This window comes from Pieris napi, chromosome 13, assembly GCF_905475465.1.
Source record: "Pieris napi chromosome 13, ilPieNapi1.2, whole genome shotgun sequence".
Lineage (NCBI taxonomy): Eukaryota > Metazoa > Arthropoda > Insecta > Lepidoptera > Pieridae > Pieris > Pieris napi.
The window spans coordinates 6,538,131-6,565,776 of record NC_062246.1 but is presented as its reverse complement, the minus strand read 5'-3'; the positions used below and the strand labels follow the sequence as shown (position 1 = coordinate 6,565,776).

General features: G+C 34.2%; 1 protein-coding gene across 6 annotated transcripts in view; it reads left to right on the top strand.

The window, feature by feature from the left end:
- LOC125055300 (dachshund homolog 2) overlaps positions 1-21,170 on the top strand; it is a 153,454-nt gene extending 132,284 nt beyond the window's left edge. For all 6 annotated transcript variants that reach the window (XM_047657719.1, XM_047657718.1, XM_047657717.1 and 3 more), the window contains 3 exons: positions 12,283-12,429; positions 13,989-14,192; positions 19,703-21,170. In XM_047657719.1, coding sequence (XP_047513675.1) covers positions 12,283-12,429; positions 13,989-14,192; positions 19,703-19,833 — 482 coding nt within the window. In that variant the 3' untranslated portion in view covers positions 19,834-21,170. The remainder of the gene's footprint in view (positions 1-12,282; positions 12,430-13,988; positions 14,193-19,702) is intronic.
- The last annotated feature ends 6,476 nt before the right edge of the window (positions 21,171-27,646 follow it).

Below are 27,646 nucleotides of genomic sequence, written 5' to 3'. Positions count from 1 at the left end.
TGCTTATCACGTTTAGGAAATAGTGCCACCGAGGTTACGTCAAAACGTTTATGGACATTTATATATGTATAGATGGATGGCTGGTGGCATAGTTTTGATCTATCATATTTAGACGACCAATGATCTCTTGATAAAGTAGAAATGGTTGAGAGCATTTTTCAGGCCAAAGGGACAGCTTATATGGCTACTAAATTTTTTTTATTAAAACCTAAACATAACAATCAAATATACTTAAAATACATAGTAATAATAAAAATAATTAAAAAGTTTGGTCCCTTTAACGCTGGCAGCATTTCCTCGCTGTATTGCGATACTTATTAGTTGAGGAAAGCACCAGCTCTGTGGTCACTGGTACTATCTACCAGGCGCCAACTTAAATCTTTAATTAGCGCTTGTGCACCCCACGGCCCAAGTCTTTAAAAAAAAACATTGGCGCTACAACCTTTTTAAGGTATGGGCCTCAGATTTCTGTATCTGTTTTATGATCATTTGTCAATGTAATAGGCAAGTAGGTGATTAGCCTCCAGTGCCTGACACACGCAGTCGACTTTTTGGGTCTAAGACATGTCGGTTTCCTCACGATGTTTTCCTTCACCGTTCGAGCAAATGTTAAATGCGCTCATAGAAAGAAAGTCCATTGGTGCACAGCCGGGGATAGAACCTACGACCTCAGGTATGAGAGTCGCACGCTGAAGCCACTAGGCCAACACTGCCAAGAGTGTCTTTACCTATATTATTTTAATTATATAACGTGATAAGTCATGCTTACGTCTCTGGGAAGTAAGCCATTTGTTAAGCAAAATATGTAGTCCGTCGCTACAACAAGTCAAAAAGTAAGTCGGGATACGATTTTATGACACACCACTAAAACTATTATACATATTTCAATCTTAAAAACATTCGTTTCTTTCAATCTCATTAAAAAACTTTGACAATGACAGACGACCCGAAAACCCTTTTAATTTGTAAAGCGCAAGAACAACAAGGACTGGTATAATTATTATTGAAGAAGTTTTACCAATTAATTATAGAAACAAACGAAGCACGGAATTAGTGTCATGGCTTTTGGAAGTTAAAATCAATTTACAACTTAAATGCTATTTGAACGGACTTCTTACAAAAAGTTTTGTTAGCAAATTTGTTCTATTTTTTCACATTATATGGAAGTGCGATTTGCTCTTTGACACTTAACACATAGAAATAACATTATTACTAACAAAAACACACACATAAACACACAGAATAACAATAATCAAAGAAACACACAAAAACATGTCTTTTTTCTTTTTCTCTTTCGGTTCGTCTCAAGTGAGTAATGCGTGTGTGCTGTGGCTGTAATTGCCCCTGGCTCAGCATTATGCTGAGGAGTAGACTGTTCCACAGAGCTGCCCTGCGATTCTGTAACTCACTTTTCGAACTAACACAGCGGTTTTCGCATCGGCGGTCGCTCTGAAATCAGTCGTGAAGCAGTCATTTTATGATTTGGCATTCTGATAAACAATAAATTTTATTCGTCTAACATCAATATTAAGTTTTTTTAAAAGATAATTGTTTTGTTATTCTCATTTAAAGAAAAAGCGCATATTTACGGAAACGCGGCTCTAATAAACAAAGTATTAAGCACATACGTGATAAATCCATAATTTTAAAGGAATTACGCCCTGTTTTTGCCTCCTCCCAGCCGGGCATAGGAAATTCAATAATAATTGAACTTGTGTCCGCTAGACCGCATCCGGTGTCTCGGTGAGATTACTTATTGATCTCAACGGCATGCACTTAATAATTAAAATATCGCCTTTAAATTTGATAACCTAGTTTTTAAGTAAAAGCTGCTTATTGTATTGTAAAGTTTATGCTATTAACAATTTTGTCACATCATTATAGATCCAAAACAAAGACCTCTGAAATCATGAAACAATTCAAAACAGTTATTTCTATTGAAGTAATAGACACAGCGGATTTAAATTTTTATGAATATATTAATTATACGTTCATATATTGACGGATTACTATACTACACTAATACTTATACAATTGTCCAAGTAAAAAAAATATAATTGTATCCAACGCACCCAATTAAACGTAATACCAAACGTAAAAATGGTTATTTAGCTTAAACACGTATGAAACAAGATATAAAGCGTAAAAAGTATTATTATAGTTGTTTCTGGATAGATATAACTATTAGCTTCAGTAAAACATTATATTCATCTGAAATTTCGAATTTCGAATTCATAATGGACACGACTATTCCATAATTTTAATTTTGGAACGTCAGAAATGTGTGACATCGTGATTCGAATTTCAAAATTTCTATCCTTTTTGGCTCTCATGAATTAAGCCAAGTTACATAAAGTTAAAACTATTGCCATAATAAAAAATCAAGTCAAGTTTAAACATTTCTAGACGAATATAACAGTTTGCGAACCAATAAATGTTGTTAGACGTTAAAATTGTGTTTACGGGACCACACACGATCAACAGACTTGGTGAAGCCATACTGAATTGATTGCAGGATATCGTATTTATGTTTCAAATATCATATTTAGCTCTCAGATCAATTTTGCATTATGACAGGATGCGTTTAGGTTTACAGTTTCCATTTGTGGTTTATGCTGTAATTGTAAAGTACTTAATAATTATATTGATGCGTTTCAAATTAAAAGATTTAAGTATAGCAAACATAAAAATATTTTTTAATTTATTACAATGTAAAATTCTACTTACATTTTATCTTACTTACAATTATCCATTTTTGAATGAATTGATTATATTGAATGTCTCATATATTACAACAGTCGTGGTCAGTTCAAGACAATCACATCAAATGGACCGTGTAGTTTTTTTTTTAAATTAATTAGTGCATTCTTTGAGTTTCATCATCGGACGTCGAGGCAGAATACGAAATTCCACCCGTATCACCTCGACGTCCGTCGTTCCACAGCTGAGCGTTTTTAAGACAGTTTTTGCACCACCACTATGTGGAACCAGCTGCCCACTGAAGTAATTCCAAACCAATTCGACTTAGGGTCCTTCAAGAAAAGAGCGTTCCAATTCTTAAAAAGGCGGCGAGCCCTCTGTTATTGAGAGTGTCCACAGGCGGCGGAATCACTTATCATCTGGTCATTTTATAAATTCCTTCTTTAACATTAACATTAACTTACACCTATTACACAGGCTATACCCCGAGGTTCGCCCACTCAGTATAAGCGTGATGTCTATGGCTTTTAATGTTACACTGTAAACTTGGAATCGTTACAAGAAAGTCGACACTTGACAGTCAATAAAATCGATATCGTGTTCTAGTAGCGAGTCGTGAAAGGCGATTCCGTTAAAATCGTTAAATACCCGGTAGCGAGACGTTTACGCTATAACGGTTTATCGACTTATTGCTACGAGAATTGTTTACCCATAGCTATTATACCTAATCATTGCCCAGTTGAAATGTTTAGTATGAATTGTATAGTAAATGTTTAGTTTAAATTGTAAGTAGTGTTGGCCTTGTAGCATAAAGCGTGTGACTCTCATCCCTGAGGTCGTAGGTTCGATCCCCGGTTGTGCCAATGGATTTTCTTTTTTTGTGCGCATTTAACATTCGCTCAAATGGTGAAGGAAAACATCGTGAGGAAACCGGCTTGTCAGGCACAGGATGCTGATCACCTACTTGCCTATAAGATTGAAAAAAGATCATGAAACAGATATCTGAGGCCTAGACCTAAACAGGTTGTAAAAAATGTAAAGCTGTTCTCTAACGTATTTATGTTATAGAAGACTGGATCTGAAGACTGTAACGGTATAAGTCGTTCAAGAATCATGAATTAAATCTCATGTGTTCGTTTGATTGTTCGCCAATAGATTTTTCCATCTAAAACGTAGTTAGGAGACTATCATGTCTTAGACGTTGCGTGTCAGGCACAGAAGTCCGATCACATACTTGTCTATAAAGAAAAACTGCTCTTCAAACAGATACAGAAATTTGGCGCCGAGACAAAGGGTTGGACGGTGGCAATTTTTTTTAATTAATACTTTTTGTAACAGTATATTTATAAAAAGATACCTCTCAATATGAGCACCCCATTCGCTCAATTGTTTCATAAAAAATTAAACTACAAAATGCTTTTTATTTAATTGAAACGGTGAATTTTCGAAAATTTAAAAATATTCGCTGCAAAACTTTTTAGCTTCTTTGAAATCATATAAAGCATTTATTAAACTGTCAACACCCGTTAGTTCAAATGGACCGGACATACGTTTCCCGCCTTGGTTTCCCGACTAGGGGCGCCGATTCGCACCCCCATGATGAATTTACCTTTTATTTTGTCCCACTTGACTCGATTGAGAGTGATTTTTGAGCGTGAATGGGCAGCCAGTGTAATTTGCCACTGACAGGGCGAAATGTACATTAAAAGCTATAAAGGACCGGATGAAACTCAATTACAGCTCTTATTGTAAGATAAAAACATTGCAATTCGCTCAAAACGTATCACTTCGCAAACGGACAGTATTGCTTGAAGTGAATCTCAAATGTAATTAGTTTGACGGCGCTCGGCGTCCACCTCGATACAATCGCCGTGCGAATTCATTTAACTTTCATAGACAAAGTTTACACCAGCTTTATACCGCAACAAAACTTAACAGAATCTTAGCGGTACACACTAACTGCGCCCCTCTCGAATAGTTGTTAGACAATAAATTATTTAATAACCCCTCGGTCGTGGACCCGACCTGTACACTTAATCAAGGAATATATTCGACGGAATCACCTCTTTAGAAACAATTAATTCCGTCTTGATTAGGACCCTTGCACTTAGATGTCTTTGAGCCGCTCATAATGGACACGGCCTTGTTGCGAACAATACCTCACCAATTACCCTTTAATTTATAATAAGAAAGAATACCTTAAAACTCAACCTTTTTAGGTCTGAGCCTCAGATTTCTGTTTCATGATTATTTGGTAATCTAATAGGCAAGTAGGTGATCAGCCTTCTGTGCCTGACGCACGACTTTTTGGGTCTAAGCAAGGTTTCCTCATGATGTTTTCCTTCACCGTTTGAGCGACTGTTAAATGCGTACATAGAAAGAAAGTACATTGGTGCATAGCCTGGGATCGAACCTACGACCTCAGGGATGAGAGTCGCACGCTGAAGCCACGAGGCCAACACTGCTCATGATGGGTTGAAGTTTAGCGTAAATTAAAACATATATATCGGCTAATATCGACTGTTTCATGCACCAAAATAATTAAGCGTTTAAGCTTTGAATATTGTAGCTAAACACTTGAGTGGTCCTCGAAAGTTTCTCTAATTCGTTCGCTTCGTGTTACAAAGCTGTGCAGAACTCATCTGTAATTATTCATCCCGAGTGACCGGCGTCGACCGGTATCGGGTTATTGCTAAGGCACTTCGTAACTCATGAGCAAATCGTGTCCCGTTACACACTTACTTGAGCATTACCTACTTACTACTCAGAGATCGCAATGATTGTCTAAAATAACGCTTGTTGCATTTTTGATTTCGGACACTTCGATTTAGTTTCGATATAAATTCTACTTTAAACATTATTCTTATTGAGCCCAACATCCGTAAACTTTTAATTTTCTGCACAAATCGTTTAAGGGGTCTATTTGATGTCCAGGGTTGGCGAAGTTCGAACGCTTTATTACTGTGTCCGGCTTTAAGTGGGTGTAAAGTTTCAACACCCTTTGATTTACTTGCAAAGCGGGGAATTTGTATGCGAGAAATCGAACGATTTATTCGCGTCGCATTTGTTTTTATTAGATTTGTGTTTACGCTCTTCCAACACCTCTCAAATAATCCTTTGTACCGATTGGCATTACTCAATAGTTTCTAAGGGAATACTAACCACATAATGGAACCCGCAATTAATACACTAATACCCTAAAAGGACTCACCTTAATCCCCTAATCGGAAGCCAAACTAACGCGATGCCGTCCCGCATAGAAATATCTTAAATTGGCAACACGGTCCGATGGGTCGACCATAAAACATCTTAATGAGTACAGCAGCTGCGAAGCTCCATATTGCCTCTCTCATATCCATGCAAACTACCCGCCGATGTCTTAGCGGCGTTACTTTCCTCCTCCGTGTTTACAAGTAGACAACTAATTTGTTGCAATATGTGCATAGGACAACATTATGAGCGCTATCTGCTCAGTGCGTGTCTTGCATATATTACTTCCTAACCACTAGGTGTCTCAACGTGACCCTTCCTTGATACCCTTTATATTCAAATTCAGCCCCGACCGGCCATTTGGACACGGATTTGTTATAAGATTAAAGGAAGATTTCACTTGTGAAACAATATGGCTAACGATTTACATATTTCGTTTCCTTATTAGTTTCGGGATATTTGTTTTGGGGCCGATAAATTTACATCCACTGACCGATTAAATAACCTTTAGGCATCTTTAATGGGGGTGCCGCGTGGTCGCTGTTGGCCTTAGCAAATGTGTGCCTGTGCGTAATTGAATATTTTATGGAGTGACGCAAATTTAGTGAGGGAAAACTGTAGTTATTGATTTCTCTTGGCGATTTATATTCTTAGAAACAACTAGAGCTCTTACTATTGAAAAGTCAACATTGATGTCTCGTTTCTCCTCAACTCTCATGTGTTTATCGTTTGCATTTATCTGTTGACTGTTTTTATTCCGCAGTTGACATTTACCCTCTGTTTCAACAAACTCATCCTATTTCACTTCGAGTTTCTTTCATTCGCGTACAAGTGCTCGCGTTACATTACCTCTATTCATCTCGAGATAGCTTCACTTAGTTTCCTCTTTTTCAGTGCTCGGGTTAATTTCTGCATCTTTATTATTCGAGTGGCCGGTGTAGTGTAGTCTGGTAGCGTAGATTGTGTGGCGGAAAGCAAACTTGAATTGTTGGGTCGCGTGGAGGTAATGAACGTGCGGGTGGGACATGGATGCTGGAGGCGTCTAGGTGCCCTCTCACCGCGAGGAGGATGGGGGGGCATCGAGGAGTGGAAAGGGGGGATGCAACGCGTCCTGTATGCACAGTGCCGCTTCCGCATTCGTTAATGCAAAAGCGAGCACAGACTTCAGGTGTACATTTTCAGCGCTTGTATGCTTTATACTCGATTCTAAGGCTGACGACTTTGTGCAATGTTAAACCTTAATTATTATTACATTTTATCTTGTACACGTCTTCAGTAATATGCTTCGAGAAAGCAATTTCATAAAAGCTCTTATCTTCGTTACACGTACTTGTGTTTTGCGTTTAATTAAGAGATAGTAATAACGTGTATTTCAGGAGATAAATTTAATAATTTACCATCTAACGGAAAGCGTATAAAAACTTGTAAAGGTACAAATCTTATTCTTCTTTCCATATTGCCTACACAAAAGCTATCTGAGACTTAACAATTCATTATTACATTCGTTCATTTCGGGTTCATTAAAATCGCATTAGGATTAATTTTTCTCGTCCCCATTTTAATTCGCAGTTTGCCAAGGGGATCTGGCTGGACGGCTGCAATCATCCACTGTAAATATTTGTTAAAATTTACCTGCGCCTTGTTCATGATATTACACAAGTTGAGCTAGACTCTACTGTCAATTGAAAAGCTTTTAACGCAAATTCTATTATAGTAAAAAATATATCGTATTAAGTACGTCTTTCATACCTTATAATAGAATTCTATTTAAGTTCATGTGTTGCAAAGCGTCATTAAATGCAATTTTCTTGCACTATACATTATTAGCTGATCGATACCATTAGTCTTCGTACAAATTGATTTTAACACGACCAAAGATACATAACACATAACCTTTACGTACGTCATACTTATGTCATTATTGTCATAAATTAACGTCCGTCATAAATAATGATTAAGGTTTTTTGCCTTAACGACGTCGACGATTTCAGTTATGTATCATAAATATACTTATGGAAAAACATGTACTTTGGCAATCGTAGTTCAATCTATGGCGTCTTCATTTATTTAAAGCGTTTAGCCCTCAAGTCAGAAGCCAGAAGAAGGGACACAAAAGGTTTGTATTCAGTATAAGGCCATAAAACCAATACATTAGTGATAAGACAATCGCCAATAAGTGACGGCACGTCTTGTATGACAGTATGAGTCTGTTATGTCATATGTTTTTTGACAATTGACAAAAGCGCCATTTTTGTTTTGTTATGTGAGAGACAATTTCATTACACGTAAATTAATATTTTGTATGCAGCGAAGCCTCATGATTTCATTTGCACGCGATATGGCCCTCCGACGAATATCTACAATATTATTAAGTCAGGCATATTAATAAAGGTGTCGTGTTTCGACCACACTCACTTCGCAGGAAGCATGGCCCGATGAGCCATTCCAACGAAAACAGTGTTCATTCTGATTCTATTGCCCTTTCTACCTGTCTCTTTCTAGATTTTCATTTGTTTTTACAATACAATGTTATATAACCACATTACATAACTGTATTTAATTAAAGGTAATTTTAACAAGAATAATTTATGTTACATCATTATAAAATACAAACCAATTCTATTTTCGTATTTATACTTTTGTGTATTCTAAACTATCTCCAGAAAGACTATGTATGCCTATTAATTATTATTTTATAACTGTGAAGTCGTAATAGTTCTAAATGTTCGAGTAATCACAATTTTTACGGAGCATAAAATTTATGGCCGAACACCCTTATGTTATGGGACAAATTTATGAAAAACAATCATCATTAATAATTCATATATTTGAGTTAAGATAAAAATCATTTTATAAATATTTAACATTAAGGAATTACATTAAAAACTCCAGTATCAGAAACAAGCCAATCTCCTAGGAGCTTAGAAGTAAATAATTAATCATACAAACAAATTGTAAATAAAAATATATATTCAAATGGATTGGACAGCTTTGAGTTATTACAACATAGTATTTCTTGCACTTTCAGCTTTATCGTAAGATCTTTCTAACTAGGTACTCAAATTACAATTATATCTATATTTAGATATTTTTTATAATATCCTCCGAAAAGTTAGAAAATAGTGCGATAAAAAGCATATTTATTAAATTTGTCGTAACTAAAGCTCCCAAAAAAAACTCCGTATCAAGCTTATATCACATTTGTATAAAAAATTTAAACCAGAATATTTTTTTTATAATTAGGGAAATAAAGATTATCTTAACACTCAAATGGCGTTTCGCCGGGGGCTGCAATATCGTACATTTCACGGTCCGTAATTCGGCTGTATCGACACGGATATAATAACCAGTGGAATGGTAACTATAAAGAGAGATTGTATTTTTTACTAACGTCGTAAGAAGTTGGAATGTCCGACCGGCCCTTTGATCGGTTTGATAAAAGTGCTTTCAATTTTCTCTCCTTTTTCATAACAAATTTCCCTTACCTTTATTGTAAATATGGAATGTAACGTTATGGAATATTATAAGTCATAATACGCGTATTGACATTTGACAGCTAAAAACGCTACACAGATTACACATCTAAATAAAAAACGAAATTCGAATGGCCATTAACATTCGAATTTCGAAGTTTTTCTAATATTCGGTTCGCGCGTATCTTTGAATTTAGTTAGGGTGTTTTTTAAGACATAAGTGAAAAGATAAAAGATATCTGTGTAGTTAAGGTCATTCGTAGCACATAACTCAGAGTCCCCACTTCGCCGACAAGAACAATAATCCGCGCAATTTTGAGGAAAATTGTTATCGCGAGAGCCACTCGCCTCATAAATTTTGTCCAAATAAAACAGAGGAAACAGATAAAAAGCTAAACTGCTGTCAGCAAATAGTTTACGGATATTGTCGCGGACACTTTGGGAGGACACTGGTGATGTACGATCGTTGCCTTTTTATACAACTACTTTCTTTACATATTCACAAACAGACATACAGTTATTTATTTACACTCTATTGCTCATAATACAATTAAAAAATACGTAAAAATTGTATGTGCAGGGGGCTGTTGCTAATAAGCAATCGCTTCCAGCCAACCTATATAAAAACGTCAAAATCAAATACCGATAAAAAAATTAAACAAGTCTGAATATTAATTATAACAATAATTTATTTGTATACACTAAAGTATTTTTTTTTTGACGTTCATAAGTGTACATTTAGTTATCTATATAAATAAATGATTTTTTACTTTTTGATTTCAGTCTGTGTATATCTCAATTTAAATAGGCCTAAATGTCAATAACATGACAGTTCAAAACCTGTAATTGACATGAACATTGAACAATTTACTGAAATATTCTATATTCAAATAGTATCGATATATAAATATTATATTTCAAATATGGAATATAAAACGTAAGTCATTCCAATCAATACCGTCATTGAACCGAGCATACGCCACGATAAGTGACTCATCTTATCTGACAAACATTATTTCATACACATCTATCGGAAAGCCATTCCGACTGTGTCTGATTTTATTCTAGGCAATTTATTTTCAATAAAGAACTATAAAAAAGACTTATCTAAATGGCTTCGTGCGACTGAGAGGGGAGGCTGTCATAAAAATAGATTCATATTTACTTTTCATCATACTTGGTGAGTGTGAGAAGTTAAGGTAAATGTAACTATTTGTAATTATAATTGTATTAACTTAATGTACATAAATCTTTAAAAAAAACTTCACTTAATACTTCATATTTCGTTTAAGAAAACAAATTTATTATATATATCTAATTTCGCTCAAAGATCCTACTCATTTACATATTATTTGAACAAAGCACCCAAGGGGACCGTTTCAAGCATTTATGAGTCGAAAGTATTAAAGAAAAACCGGATATGAATAAAGAGATAGATACGAAATAAGTAAGAAAAGCGTGCAAGAAAATCGCTCGCGGCGAATGAGCCCCGCGGAAGGCAGCATTGTTCCGCGACTTTTAAAAACGAAACAAAATGAACGAGGGGAAGGAAATCGGATGAAAATATGAATAGAGTTCACCTATACATAGAAACGAAACGTCGGAGATCGGGTCTCAACCGCGGCGGTCCGCAAATATAATTTGCATAGTCAAGTAGCCGAACTTTTGTCTGCAACGGATGTTCGCAACCATATTCGTTCGTTGCTTTTTAACCACACTCCCATTCTGTATCGAGATGGACTTTTTATTGCATTTTTTCCCCTTTGAACGGATTCCTTCAATATTTCGCTGCTTTGTTTTTATTCATACACTCGTTCGTCGAATTGTTTCGTTACATATTGCGTGCTTGCGATGTTACCAATAAAAGAAATAAAACATCACTAATATTCAATTAAATTATTAACACAAAGAACTATTCGCTTTGATTCAGGCATTATTGTCGAGAACAAAGGATAAGAACTTTTTATTAAAAACCTCTTTGGTGCCGAAAAGAAATAATCTATTGAAGAATTATTACGATTCATCTTTGCTCATGAATTTATGTTGAAGCAAGCGCCGCATCACAAAGCGACGCCGCCGATCCGTAACCAAATATTGACTTATAAAAACAATAGACCCATATTGCTACTCCGCCTTATTGAATTCAATGAATGGTTAATACTTCTAGAGCTGGATATTAATATTTAAACCGTATAATTACATTTTTAGTCAAAAGAGGCAAACAAAGCGTTGCTTGGGCCATTAGTTCTTAATGCGTTAATAAACAAATGAGGTGAGATAAAAAGGTCCAAAAATAAACGTCATCGAAGTGAGAAACTGTTTTTCAGAGGTGTTAGTCTGTACCGGCCCGTTGAATTTTCCACTGACTGGACGTTTGGATGAACACATTCGTATAGACCGAACCTTTTCATATATGAAGCTCATATCTGGAAATTAACCTTAACACCGTCCCTAATATCTATTTGTACTCCTACTTTGTAACCTTTTAAGTAGAAAATAACTTAATTATGTAGTAGGGAGAGACGTAAGGGAATGAGAATAAAAACTCTAGGTGATGGGTAGATTATTATGTACCATGTCAGGGGTCGTGAGACAAATGATGCGTAGGAGTCGATCACTATTGAACCCCGACCGATTCATTAGCAACAACATTAATTACTAGCGAATGCTAATGAGAAATTATGCTTTCTAGTTTATGATTTACTTTAAAATTGTGTTTTTACAAAACCATTATTATACAGAAATATTATTTAAATTTTGTTAATCTCCTAGTCGATGATCCTAATAATTTGAAATTAGAAACATATTGAATTAAGTACAGAAAAACTAACTCTAATTGCGCTTTAACTTAATATTATATTTAAAATACCAAATCTAAATTAAATATTTTTCTTTCTAGTAATGTACCAGAAACGATTGAAAAAAGAACGGAAGCAACGACAACAAATACAAGAACAACTAGAGTTGGAATTCAAGAGGCGGCAGAAGATAGAAGAGGCACTCAAACAATCTGGGGCGCCTTCCGAAATACTTAGAATAGTTACTGGTTAGTATAACGATATTATTTCAACGAAATGTAGTCTTTTGTTTTATTTAATTTTAGTAATTGATTTTTGCATAAACACTATACATGGACAAGTTTACGATGTTGAGTTGATCGTAAAATAACATATTTTTATTTTTCTAGATGAACAAACAAAAACAAATAGCCGAAAAATATAATATTCGCTTGTTAAATGCTTTAATTAATTGACGAGTGCCGCCTCTCTCGCGTGCATCGAGTGAACTGAAGTTAAATAAAAATCAATGGCGCTACAACTTTTTTAGGTCTGGGCCTCAGATTTCCGTATCTAATAGGCAATTAGGTGATCAGCCTTCTGTGCACGCACGCCGTCGGTTTCCTTACGATGTTTTCCTTCACCGTTCGAGCAAATGTTAAATATACATAGAAAAAAAGTCCATTGGTGCACAGCCGGGGATCGAATGTACGACCTCAGGGATGAGAATCGCATGCTGAAGCCACTAGACCAACACTGCTCTTGCGCTGTTAGCTACATTAAGAATTACATTAGTTGAAACAGTATTTTAAATAATTACACATTGCCTCTTATAATCCAACAAGGTCTCATTACGGCCACCTTTTGTCTATGAAATGTTATTTGAATTTGGAACTTTGTTAAGAATTTTTCCCTCATGAATAGTTATTGTACACTAGGAACAAACATTACCTAATCGTAAACCTATCGTGTCTAAATGGCAGGCCGTTGTCTTCCTTGAAATGTTGCTCGTATTAGCCGTATTTCCTTGTCAAATCACCCGTAGCTATTCAACAAGTAACGTCGAGTGCTCCTGACATGTTAACTTACCGTCTGTCAAAGTATCTGCAGGCGATTCTGACAGCGGCAAACAAATTTCAACTATATTGATTGTTTGATTAGAACTATTTCAGTATATTTGCGTTCTAACATTCGCAGTTTGATGAGTGCGTGACGTAAGAAGGGTGGTAAACGCTAGTGATGGTGTGTACTAATCTCCGTGTCAGGAAATCGTTTCGTAGATTTTGAAACGTATAACCTAACACGCATTTGAGTTGGATTGCATAATCTTGATTTCATTTTGCTACACAAAACCTTCAATTAAATTAAGACCCCTCTCACGATGTTCATATAAAGTGTCTAGTAGTGATTGTCAATCAAAGGATTACCTATGAACTTTACTTTTGATATTATTGGAACGAAGTACCTTATCGCGCGTTGTGAATGGGGGCTAGACGGAAAAAATTCTTACGAAAAGTTGTCACGACACTTTTTTGCTATTTGCTATTGTAATACACAGGTTCTCGTCCGATCACCGAAGTTAAGCAACGTCGGGCGAGGTCAGTACTTGGATGGGTGACCGCCTGGGAACACCTCGTGATGTTGACTTTTTTTTTCGTCGTAAGATTGGTGTCGAGAAAATCTATCATACTGTTATGATACCAATTAACATATAAATTAATCGAAAGGAATTGCGTTCCATCCGGGCGTCCCTTGACACCTCTAAAGTTTTTAACATTAACATTTAGGAACATTTAAGTTTGTAAATAAAATCGTATATATCTTTCAGAGAACCTAACGCCGCAGACGCAAGAGAATCGGCCGGAGAGAGAGAACGGCACAGAGAGTAAGCCGCCAAGCACTGAACCGCCAACCACCTCACCACCATTCCAGCGGGAGCCACCAAGAACACCAGACAAGCCGCAATGGAATTATCCCCCACCACCAGTGGACATTATGAGCGGGGGAGCCGCTTTCTGGCAGAATTACTCTGGTGAGAATATGTCCCACTATTGATTCTGATAACTATAGTTTATGGGAAATATAATATGTTTTAATCCATAATTCTATGTTCAGAGTATCAACATCTCACACTATCTCTTTTGTGTTTTATATAAATATTACTCTTTCTTATTAACTCTAATATTTTGATACAGTATTTGAGTTCTAACTATTTAAAAGTCCAAATGAAGAAAATATCACTTCACAAATTTTATGAATTCTATTAGAACATGAAATAATTGTTATAGGTACGTAGCTTATATATAAATCAAACGATTGCTAATATAAATAATCGGTTTAGTACTCTTTGAACGAATAAACAATAATAAAAAATGCGTTTCTAAAGGAAATCATAGCAAGAGGGTTGTAAAAGGAAATTCGACATCAAAATTTTATACTCATACCATACAGAATTGAATATGTCAAGTATTTTAAAAGCACAAAATGAACGATACATGCACAATGTAATTTTATTGGGGCGTTTTGATTCGAATTGTGAATTGAAAACCCCTGGAATGCTGTTATTGGTTTTTGGGCATTGATGGCTGGAAAGAAAATTCATAAAACCCATACAATAACTTTAATTTATTTCTTGAAAATTTAATCGTGGATAGTTTAAGTTTTTTTTTTCAAGTATTAGTATTTTTACATGAATTTTCAAAGCTTTTGATGATGCCTTCCTATATTTGATGAAAGAAAACGTTCTCAGAATTGTTCATAGTTAAACAACCATTTATTTATTTTTAATTTATTTATTTACACTTCGTTGTATTACAATATAAAAATTTAACATAATTAAATGTAAAGGAAGGCAACTGGCGGCCTTTTCGCTTTCGAGCGATCTCTTCCAGGCAACCACTGTGAGAATTTGTAGTAAAGATATCAATAACATCTTTAAATATGGGTCAGAAGTGGATTTTCGCTGTCCTAAATTCCCTAGATTAGTTATCTTAAACCTGCGTCTGTACTCTGTAACTACCTATATTGATACCGATTTTATTTATGAGCGATTTTATATATGTATGAAATTTCTATGTACTCACAATATCTGTGACATCAGCGCTTAACATTAAAAGGAACCGGTCGAGTAACTGTGTTCCTTATATATATACTAATAATAAAATGTTTATCTACAAAAATAATTTAATATGCAATATTTTAAACGTATATTTGATTTAATAGATTTCCACTCATCATCTACTTTAATCAAAATAGGGCGATGCTAATTAACTTAATATCAATTGTATTTTGCCATTTGACATTTGCATATTTATGGAGTCAAAAGGTTTACGTGTATACAACAAACGATTTCCCCCATTGAAACGAGTGCTTTCCGAGTTGAAATTGCAACTAATTTAAGTGCTGCCCCAGTGTCTGATACACGCTAACACGCGAATCAAAGTATTTTGCAAGTGTGATTCTACATTAAGGAAAGTTTTAAATATTTGGATTAATTATTTATTCGTAACAAGCTGACTTGGATAACTTCGTACAGCCTAATAGGATATTTAAACCGAGAATTAATTTTATCGTAAATTTTCTTATATTTTTTTTTGGTATTCGGTACGGAGAAAAATACAACAATTAAAAGCATAAAATTCAAGATAATTGACATTACTCGTTGAAGTTCAATTAAAAAATACCAAAAAAAATTATAATTTTGAAATGTGTTTCTATTAAAAAGTGAATGTTATTAGAAAATAAGAAACGACTTAACATTTTTGATTCCATATAAAACCTGTTTTTTTTATTTTTTTCAACAACAAATTAAGAGTTAACATTTGAAATAAATAGAGAAATAGTATTTGATCCAGTTTTACTAAGTTGTTTTTTACTTTTTACTGAGATGAAAATGAATGAATAAACATAATATAAGAATTACGAAAACAAAACCATACTGGGTTCCATATTCCATCATCAAGCTATGGAAATTTTGTATACCATACATTACATTTTTAACATTGTGTATAATACGAATGAAGCAACGGATGTTAAGTAATACAAAGTTGAAAAATTAATAAAGAGGCAACTTTTTAGGTGCGCTTGTAAAATGAATGGAAATAAAATGTACCGCACAGGTGCGCCGAAACCTTTGACGATATTAACTTTTTGTTCATAATGTAAAATATGCAATATATATACTAATTCAATTTGTGAACAAGAAACATTTATTACGTAACGTATTTTAATTGTCATGAAATTGATTCTTTGAAAAAATCTTGATACGATAATAGGAATTCAATCAGTTTAATTTGATACGCTTCAGTACTAGTAGGGCCAACTCGATATAAATCCTTTTAGACTCATACAATGCATTCATATTGTTGAAACTTTAGATCCAAAGAAAGCGTTAAAACTATTTAGTTTTTAACTGTAACTTATGACTAAATTTGACCTTTGTCCTTGACTTATTACAAAGCCATCGCGCTATCAACTAGTGGCGTTACGACCTTTTAGATCTGGGCCTCAAATTTCTGTATCTGTTTCGTAATCATATGTTTTTCAAATAGGCAAGTGATGGGCCTGTTGTGCCTGACACACGCTGTATTTTAATTCAGCGTACAAGGTAGTGTTAAATGCGCACATAGAATGTCCATTGGTGCACAGCCGGGGATTGAACATACGGGATGACATTCGCACGCCACTAGGCCATTGCTCTCGTTCACAGTTACTTAAGTCATTTCGTAGTCAAAAATTCAATTCGTTTCTTAGGTGAGCTTTAGATATAATTATTAATTTATCTCTTTATATTTTTCCTCTAAATCCTAAGACGGCAGGTAAATCCTACGGCAGTTCTCTGAAATATGTAACTTATCAATACTTCTCTCACGTAACTTTTGACAATAGGAATCTATTAATATGGTAATTTAAAGTATAACGCGTAGTCAACCGTATTTACTTTCTGTTTTGTCCAAAAAATTTAATATTTCAAAGCTTTGAAGCTTCAAGTTTGTGAAAAATACCCTTTGTAACAAATATAATTATTTTTCTAACAATAATTAATACACCCGTGTCGAATACCGTGTTACGTTTTTTACAAAGCGATTGAGTTACAAAAAGTTTCAAAGCCTTCGAAAAAGTTTCGAACAATGACATTTATGTTTAAAATTAAACAACTGAAAAAGGCAAGTTTTTGTGAGAACAAAGCGAGAAAATTATTATCTTTAGAATCGATAAAACATCGGTGACGCAATTTATTGCTCGGAAATCTATTTAATTACATAATCGATTCGATACTCTGCATAGATTGAACTTTTTACCACTTAGAGGGTTATTCTAGCAAATCAAACAAAACATATAATTTTTCAACAATGAAAAACAATTACTTATACTTTTGATGTATATCAAATAATATAATAACTTTAGCAGACGGTTCACGGAAAACTCTTTACGAGAGCGCTCAAGCATAACAGTTATTTCAAAGAACAAATAGATTATAGCACTCAAAGGAGCCGGCAATCTTATTTTAAAAGCAGCAAATGCAAAAATATTACGTATTCAAACAGACCTAATGGGACATTTAGGGGTGGCAGCGAAGTGAAACGGCAAAGGCCGAAGCTTTTAAGTGTATAATATTTAATTGTGACGCCCTAGGCGAATAATCTCGCCCGGGATAATAGGTTTCTGTTTTGGGACAACCCTCGATGAGCGACACTTGTGAGTGTGACGCCCTGGAGCCAGTCTACACTGAACAAATCGGATTATAATTGAGTTTTTTCAACTGACAAATTAATCTTGCACAAAACAAATGCTATAAACACTGAGCAAGTATCAAGTTTGGGGCCTGTTAGTTTCTTAAGCTTTTAATTCGGTAACGTAGAAACAATGAAATGGTTTTGACAATCTTTTACTTATATTTAGTTTTTACCAATACAAAACTACAAGGAATTAATAACAGATATGTTTTGGCTAACTTCCTATGCAGTAGAGTCTGGCTAATGAAAGAAGATAATTGAATTATTTGAAAACTTTCGGATGGCAACACAGAATGTCATTGAATTTCTTAGGTTAGTATGATTTATTGTCTTGATACTTCATGCAATTACTCTTTTTAAGTATCAATATTAAAATACTAAATACGTTACTATCAATGTAAAAAAAAATCAATTATCAAGTAAGTTTAATCCAGAAAACAAACTTTTAGGGATACCATACTATTTTTTTTTTAATTTGCCGCGCTTTTTCGTTATCTTCTTTCATTAGCCAGACTATTTAAATTCATAAATGTAGCAAAATTGTTAAATTCGTTGGATTATTTGCTTACCAGAAGTCCATTTAATAAATCTCGCACAAAGACTTAACTTAACAATCATTTTCGTTTGAATTGAATATTCTCCTCTTTTAAGAAGTAAGCAAAAAAGATTCCGTTTATATCTTTTATATCTCGTAAATTGCAGAAGGCGACAAGCGTTGCATGAAATTGAATAAGCATATTTCGTGAAATACGATGTTTTCAGACAATTGGCTTACCTCACCTATTCGGGCCTTTTTAAACTTTGTCAATTTATTTAAAATCTTGTAAGAAATTTGATGGTGTTTTACTTTGACTTAGTTTGTGCCTTACAGGTTAGAAAAGGCAATATGAATTTATCCGATCCTTTTCTAAATTCCGTTCCAATTTCCAATCCAATAAAATAAATACAATAACACACTTCCTAACCTTTGTGCATGGCTGAAGCACAAACCGTGCAGGCCAAGAAAGAAAAAAAAAGAAAAAGGCAATATGGTCCAAGTTTGTTGTATATCTATCGACCAAGAATTTTCAAATATCATTTATTTATTTTTTCTTGATCTATAATAAACTTTATTAATTCGCGGGCTTTTCGCTTTGTGACCCATAAATGTGTCACATCTTAAAGACTTCTAGCATTCTGGGTCTAATAGCGATTTCAATTTACATTAAATAGAATCAAAGTGCTGTTGTGTATGTGAAAATTACATTCACATCATGTCGAACGCAGAGCAAATGAGTCTCAACCCTTTCACAATTTAATAAACGATTCTAATATGGCAAGTGTACGTTTTTACCGAAGGGAATATCGAATATTAAATTAGGAAGTGCCATGGAGATACGGACTCCGTTTGATGTCAGATTTTCCCAACGTTAATGACATTTTCCATGGTACATGTATGGGTTATATGACAATCGTCAACTCTGTAATTAAAATTATATATTTGAAATATTAACGTTTTTTTATGTATTGAGGATACTAAGGTTTTCATTCAGTATGTATCAAACCGTAATAATTATTTTTAAAATCCGGTAATCTGTGATGCAGAGACGGCAAGTAATACTAACTTTGCCATTGATATCTAGTAAATAAGGTTCTAGTAGTTATTGCAAATCCAACACCAACAAATATTTCGTAAGAAGTATATCTTGCGAAGTTATCATATTATAGTAATTATGCCAGCAAATATGATGGAGCTGTCAGCAAAGTCGCGGCAGCACATAAAACAAAAGAAAATTTATATTAAACATAGAATTTTGTTTGTCAACAGAATCCTTGGCTCAGGAGTTGGAAATGGAGCGCAAATCACGGCAGCAGGCCCTCGAAAGAGATGTGAAGAGTCCCTTATCCGACCGTGCTGCTTACTACAAGAACTCAGTGCTATTCAGCTCAGCCACTTAGCTGACGAGCACCGGGGTCCCCGAATACCCCGACAACCAAGAGTGCGATAAAGATAACGACGATACGAGAAAACCTATGATTAGTGTCAAACCTGAGTTTAGAGAAAAATGAATCCAAAGATTGTTATTGGTACAGTTCAAGTAGTCGATCCTAACGGATGTTGCTGATAAAATCGATCATTGTTCATGTATATTGAAATCAATTCGTAATATTTAACATTTCAATGTATAAGATCTCGATCCGAGATTAGTGTAAATAATGTAAGCGTGTAGCTATTGCATAAGACGAGGTTACGATAACATTTCTTCCATAGTGAAATTTGTAAATATTTCTTTATATGTTAGCGTTAAGATCGATTCATGTTATTTATTCACGAACATATTTTAATCTTTAATGTACCTTGAAACATTTACGAATGCCATATTTACGTTTAAGACTTTAATCAGCAGTAATGTTTTCTGGAGGATCTGTTCTTACGTATCGAATACAATTTTGTGAAACCATTGGAATTGATAGAAGACTGTTTTATCTATCTTTTTTGAGTTTAAATGTTTCATTCTGGCTTTATTATCTTTAGACCATAGCTTGTTCAGAATTTAAAATTTTATCAATTCGAAAAGGACATGTGATCTTCATGTAATTAATTAAAATTTAGTGCAATGATTAGCTGTAACTGATACTAGAAATACCTTATAGTGTACGATAATTACGTTAAGATAGCAGTTAAACAGTTCTTTGACTTACAATAATAATGACTGAATAAAAGTTGTTCACTGAAAGCGTTTCAACAATTGCTTAGTAGATATTGTATAATAGTAACACATCCCATATCTACAAGAGTACGAGAATAATTATAAGTTAGGTTTATAGATGAAAGATAAAAGGATAGCATTATCGGTACATAGATTACGAAGCGAATATAACGTCATTAGAACATAGAATCGATCGGCGTTTGACTATTCAATAAGATTCAAGGATTTGAAGAAATAGTCAGGCGCCGATGGACCGAAACTTGTCGGTTTACATATTATCTGTAATGGGTAATGAGTAATGGATAATCTAGTTGTTATTATAAATGTTTAGCTGAATGAACTTGTGTGGTTGTACAGCGCGTGAATGTGGTTCCCGATATGGTAACTTTTTTTTCTAACAAGTGCGTTTTATTAAATTCTTTTGGCATACACTTGTGGTAATTTTTGTCAATTCATGGACGCTTCACACTTTTGTTCTTGTATGCAAGCATTATTTATTATTTTTAATGTAATCATATTTTACTTAAATTGTGTGTGTGCCTTGTATCGTAGAGAAAATATCAAGATTAAAAGGGAAAACTATCAGTTTGTGTTTGATTTATCCTACAAAAAACCTTAATATGTGATCAATATGAGCCTTTGAAACTTATTAAAATTATTGAAAAAGCATGCTACATATACCAAATCAAATCAATTATTTGCCAAACTGTTGGTATGCAAACAAAAGGCTGGAAAATTTAGCATGTCTTTACATTACATTAAGATTCAATTATATAAGCCACATTCATTCCATAGTATTAATAATAATAGCATTTTAATTCAGATACTTTTACACGGTTCTATTTCAATCTTATTTTAGGTTTGTGCCCCTATTGGCAAATGCCTCTTCCAAATTCCGCATTTTCCTCTCTGCACTGTGCCACTCTTTCCCATGTACTGTTTCTTTAATTTGGTCTAGCCTTACTCCTACCTTCTAACTTACTGTACCTTGGGCACCAGTTTAGTACTTTTTGCTCCACTTTTTTGTTCCTCTTGCCATGTTCTCCATCCATTTCCTCTTAAGTTTTTTTTTATTTTTATTGTTACATCTGTTACCTTACTTGTTTTTCTTAAAGCTGTGTTCTTTATTTTGTGTATTCATTTCTTATCATACATCGATAGAGAAGAGTACCTTCATTCCATAGTATTTACAATCAACTAACACCGGTTTTGTTATAATACTTGCATAATTAGTAATAAAGAATTTATTACTATTATCTTGTCTTTGATGCTAGAGAGCAACATAGACAAGATAATAGTAAAGGCACATGCAACCGACAAAAGCCATTTAAGAATTATCAACGAAACAAATGTAGAACCACATGGTTACATATAAAATGCTAGCAACATAAATAATGATAATAGATAGATAATTAAGAATTACTTTACTTGAATACATATCATACCGGCCATACAGATTCCCATCGGTAGAGCTCAGCCAATTACTTTCCGTTAGGAAGCTGTATGTCCTAAGTGTAATTTTAAAAGCAGATCAACAGATCGCTCCCGTATATAGGCTGTTCCTAAAAAGAAATAGGGATGTGTGGCCAGACCGTAAGGACTGACTTCACCATCACCATCAGTGTCACTCACCATCTCATCATCTACGTTTAAAGGGCTGGCTTATGAACACAACTAACGCAGTGTTGGAGATGCTCCTGAGACCTAATATGTAGAACTTAACACACTTCATTCCCTCACTCACTCACTCACATGCACACACACTAGTCAAATGAATAAACTAATTTTCATTTAAAATAACAGAAATATTTTGTCCAAAAAGGATATTTTTTTATTGTTGGGAAATTCATTTATAGACCCCCGCGCCGGGCAATTTATTGAGTGACGCGGGTTTTAGGGAGTTGTTGTGTTTTAGTGGACACCCACTACAACCCAACAACTCCATCTGCTCGCTATGGATGGGAGGCATGGTAACACTTTCCCTTTATCCGTCCCCGTCAGGAGAGTCTGCTGCGCTAGTACACGCAATTGCCTGATCCAGTATGAAATTTACAGTGGAGTTCTGGCGTCGCATAACATCGCCGTCTCCCAGGCCTTCTTTCGCGTTGAGGGTTGACATCTGAAAACAAAACACAACACAACATTGGAACACTTTTCAAAGCTTTCTGTAAGGCTTTAACTTTGACGGGATGGGACAGATCCAATCCAGGTAGCGGTTAGGGAGCTCAATTTAGAGTCCACGCTGGAGAAAAAAAGTGTGAAAATTACACACGTAATGTGTGTCTCTATGAGGACCTGAACGGTAAGAGAGCGCCCCCATCTTCTATTTAGCACTGGACATATAGATGTACTGGGGAGAACTAACTCAAAAACTACCGTCACATAAAACACTAATATAAGAAAGTTAAATTTGATCACAGTTCTACTGCTATCCGGTTAAATCGGAAAAGTTCATATTTATTGCTAATAGATTTCCGGTGGATGAGCACGAGGTTATTTGGGATGCAATTTTATTTTGTCCATATGAATGATTTTTGTATTTGCCCCGAGGCGACCGGACGCTTCGATGCGTCGATCACCCTTCCGATTTCGGACCTCGAATCATATATGTCTATCCCGAACACATTTTTGCTCGATTAATGCTAAAGATGGGGTTTTGTTATATTACAGTATTTTAGATACGCCCGAGGCGATGTTTATGTTTTAAATTTCGGACCTTGATATTTGACCCGGGTAAAATTTATTAAATGGTAAGGAACTGGTTAAAACAAATACTGTCACAGGGAGTGTATAGATAGATATGTTCACGTCTATAAGTACAAATACAAAAAATATTTCTTATTGATTGTATTTTAAATTTTTGTCTATACATACTTTTACTTATTATTATTATTGTTATTTTTTCTTTAGACTCTATTTTAGTTACAGTAACGGGTTATTTTGAGTTTTTTTTTGTTAATAATTTTTGCAATTCTTGTATTCTACCCTCTGTAGGTGTTTCTCTGTTTTTGTTCCACATTATGGTTGCCTGGAAGAAATCGCTTGTTAGCGATAAGGCCGCCCGTGGCCTTATAACTTTTGTTTAAAGTTATGTATTTTATTTTGTATTCTTGTTATGTGTATGTTTGTGAACAAGGTAATAAAAAGCATAAATAAATAAATATTATTAAGGACGATATATTTTATTTTATATATATTATTATTTTACCATAGACCATATAAGTTTATATATTGTATACTTTGTACACGCATTACACTTCCGTTTTTCCTTATGGAATCATATTTTATTTATCGTGCAATCGTTTATAATTTTTTGGCAACCAACCCTCTTCTACTAACAACGGTCATTTATGCTAACACCAGTGGCGGATGGTGTAACAATCAGCTGATTCTAGTAGACTAAACACGCGATACAATGTATTAATAAATTAATATTGTTGACGCTTATAACTAATGAATGAATTAACGTTTTTCTAATAATATATTGTAACCTACTTAAAATTATGTATCCCTTAAAGAAAATTTTGGAAACAATTCCAAGTAAATTGTTGTCTCACGGCAGTTAATATTGCGGGCATAAATATTGTCGCACACGACAGGGCCTCGCCGCCTTTAGTCTCTATTGAAGTATGACTTATACAGGCTGTTCATTTTCAAATTTAAATTAAATTCAGTATTTTTTGGATTCCGAAGTCGTTTATTTATTTATGTATTTATATATTAAGGAAACTAAACAGATACATCACTATACAGTAAAAATAAAATAAAAGTAAAACATAAAATAAACAAATTGGACTTGTTGGTTACTTTCAGAAAGTGACTGAGTTATATAACAACTAAATAACTATTATTATTATTTACTAATTAATAAAATAACATCGAGTGATTTACTAGAGCGGTCACAGTAATGTGTTCATAAATTTTTTTTAATTTGAATTATAATAATGAGAAAACACTTTTTTACCGGATTAAAGTTATGTATTATTATAAATTTACAATTTTACATAATTCCGACGTTTTGCGTGCGTGGTCACGGTTCAATCCGGTAAAAAAGTGTTTTCTTTAAATGTGTAAAAGTTATTTCAATAAAAGAAAATACTATGATAATTAATTAGATTAGAAAACCTGCGTTTATGGTGTATTTGTTTTTTATTTGTAAATCTAAAATCTTATGTATAGACAACAATTATACTTGTAAAATATATGCGATTTAGGCTATAAGGCATTTGCGAATCATAACATATTTTGTTGTGTCATAGTTTCGTACGAGACTGTACCCACATTTCTTTACACTCCATTAAAAGGAGCACCCTTTACAATCCACGCACACGCATATCACCTGCCGACGCGCGTAATTTTCGCTCTCTACGGATTAGTTTTTCTTACGATAATTAAATAACTTTGAGCTACGTTCGTTGCGTGATGTATGGGCTTGTTTATTGTCTTGTAAACTGCTATATTCGTTAGAGGGTGAGATGTATGCCTTGTGTAATTGCCTCGGCTATGTTTTATTGCGCAACGAGCGTGTACCGAGTTTCCAGGTTATAAGTTATATGAAATATAAACTGTTACTTGTTCTAACTGAATATTCGTTTATTTCTCGACGACGGACTATAGTTTGTTGAATAACTGTGTACTGTGTAGGTATCGATCAAGTGTATACAAAAACACTGCAATAAATGCAGATACTATACTGCCCTGCGATTCTGTAACTCACTTTTCGAACTCACACAGCGGTTTTCGCATCGGCGGTCGCTCTCAAATCAGTCGTGAAGCAGTCATTTTATGATTTGGCATTCTAATAAACAATAAACTATAAGCTCCCACCTTTTCAGAAAAGTGAGTTACAGAATCGCAGGGCTGGACTATTTTTTATTGCTGGCAGCATTTCCTTGTCATAATACGATTTACATACTTTCCAATGTCTACTATTATAGCCAAATGAAGATCGTTTTTCGCTCTTCATTTTTATTATATCTAATGCTATATTAAGAAACCAGTTGGATTGTGGTACATTCTTTATTTATCATTTCCAACACAGAATACTTTTACCATTTCAATTGTATACTTCTTTGTTTAATAAATAAATTACTAAAATAAAATTAATAAAATTTACGATTAACTATTCTGTAGGTCCATTTTGTTTTTAATTTCCAAAGGATTTAATTATAAACAAAATTATATTCTCTATAATGTTTAAGTTTTATTGAATTTAAGATATCTACAGTGACAAATAATTATAATATGCAAACAATTTTTGTCGTGGTCAACTTTTTGGATAATCATGTGTACTAACCTTTGTCTGTTGAAATCCATTACGCATAGACATATTTGAGAGTAAATTTGGCCATAAAATAAATCTTAGTTCCTTACCAGATTTACTTTAGTTGGACAATCAGGAATCTCCGGTCATCTACCAACAGGGTGCGAGTTCAGACAAAACCATTTTTAATTCTACCGTTTCTTTGTTGCACAAGGCATTATATCAAAAATGGCCCTATATACCCTTTAATAATTACAATCGCATAATTTCTATGAATTCATGTTGCCATTAAAAATTACATTGTAAGATCTAAAGACATAAATCGTTGCTTTCATCTTCTGAAATAATAATCTTTATTCATTTTCATTTAACGGGCCAAAGACGATTACTTTACAATGAAAGGTGGCAACAAAATCCGCTGTAATAACAACTTACCAACTTTGCGGGAAAGGGTTCTTGTAAGGGTGCCTTTCTACGTGGAATTAAATGCAATTTCTATAGTACTTACAACAATAGAAAATTATTGTTATAGTTTTACACTGATTTTAGTCTCTATTCCTTTGTACTAAGAAGTTGATTGACCGTAAGGTGGTGGTTTCTTCGTGGTTTGTGAAAAAATATAATTTAAAATAGCGTGGAAATGCTGCCAGCTTTAAAGGTACACACGTTACAATCTTTGTTTTAATGTCTATTTATCCTTTTTAAATTATTATTATTACTATATAGTTTAAGAATATTGCTGATACTGTATATTTGTGTGTTATAATTTATCGTTGGCATAATTTAATTGTGCTGCAACTTTATGTTTGGTTTTAGATTTTCATATGACACATTGACCTTGACTCATTTTCTTTTATAGGTAACTGACACGTGTCGTCAGCTTTTTGGCCTAGAACGAACTGTTACGCGCAAATTATATGGGATCTTTTAAAAAAAGATTATTATGATTTTAATACAGGTATATTGACTTAGAATATAGAACAAAGTAGAAGAAAGTAGAACAAAATATGAGCACGTGTGCTCGTATAAGAGTTAGGAGATCGGCTGGCTTGATGGGAATGTAAGGTTGTTGATATATGGGAAGAAATGATGACGAGGACACACAGGGTATGTCAGCAATATAAAACGCATTGAGGAGTTGTAACAGAACGAAAATATCATGAGGAAACCGGTATTTTTTTTTGTATTTTTGTTATGTTATGTTTGTGAATAAGGTAATAAAGAATAAATAAATAAATTTCTCACGATATTTTCGTTTACCACATTAGCGACAGAGCAGTGTTTGCCAAATGGTTTCAACGTGCGACTCATCCGTGGTCCTGGGTTAAAGGTTCGAGCCCCGGCTGTGCACCAATGATCATTATGTCAAGCAGGAATTTAGAATTTAGAAATTATCGGAAGCAGAAGGAAAACATCGTGAGGAAACCGAACCTCTCTTAGACCAAAAAAGTCGACGGTGTGTATCAAACACTTTGCTTTTGGTTTTCTTTGATCACCTACTTGCCTATTAGAAATGATCACGGAACAGATACAGAAATCTGAGGCCCAGATCTAAAAGGTGGTAGTACGAGTGAACACATTTATTAAGCTCAACCAGGATTCATCCTGTCTATGGAAAGCTTCTAGTTGATAGTGAGGTCTAGAAGTAGAACTTTACTTTGCAAGAAGAGGAATGGCAACGTCCATCTGCTCTCTCATTGAATAATATTGCTATAAAAAGAGAGAATTATTTAATTAAAGGAGTTTATGGTGATTTATTTATTTAATACCGACCTAGGATGTTCTTTGATAAAGTTTG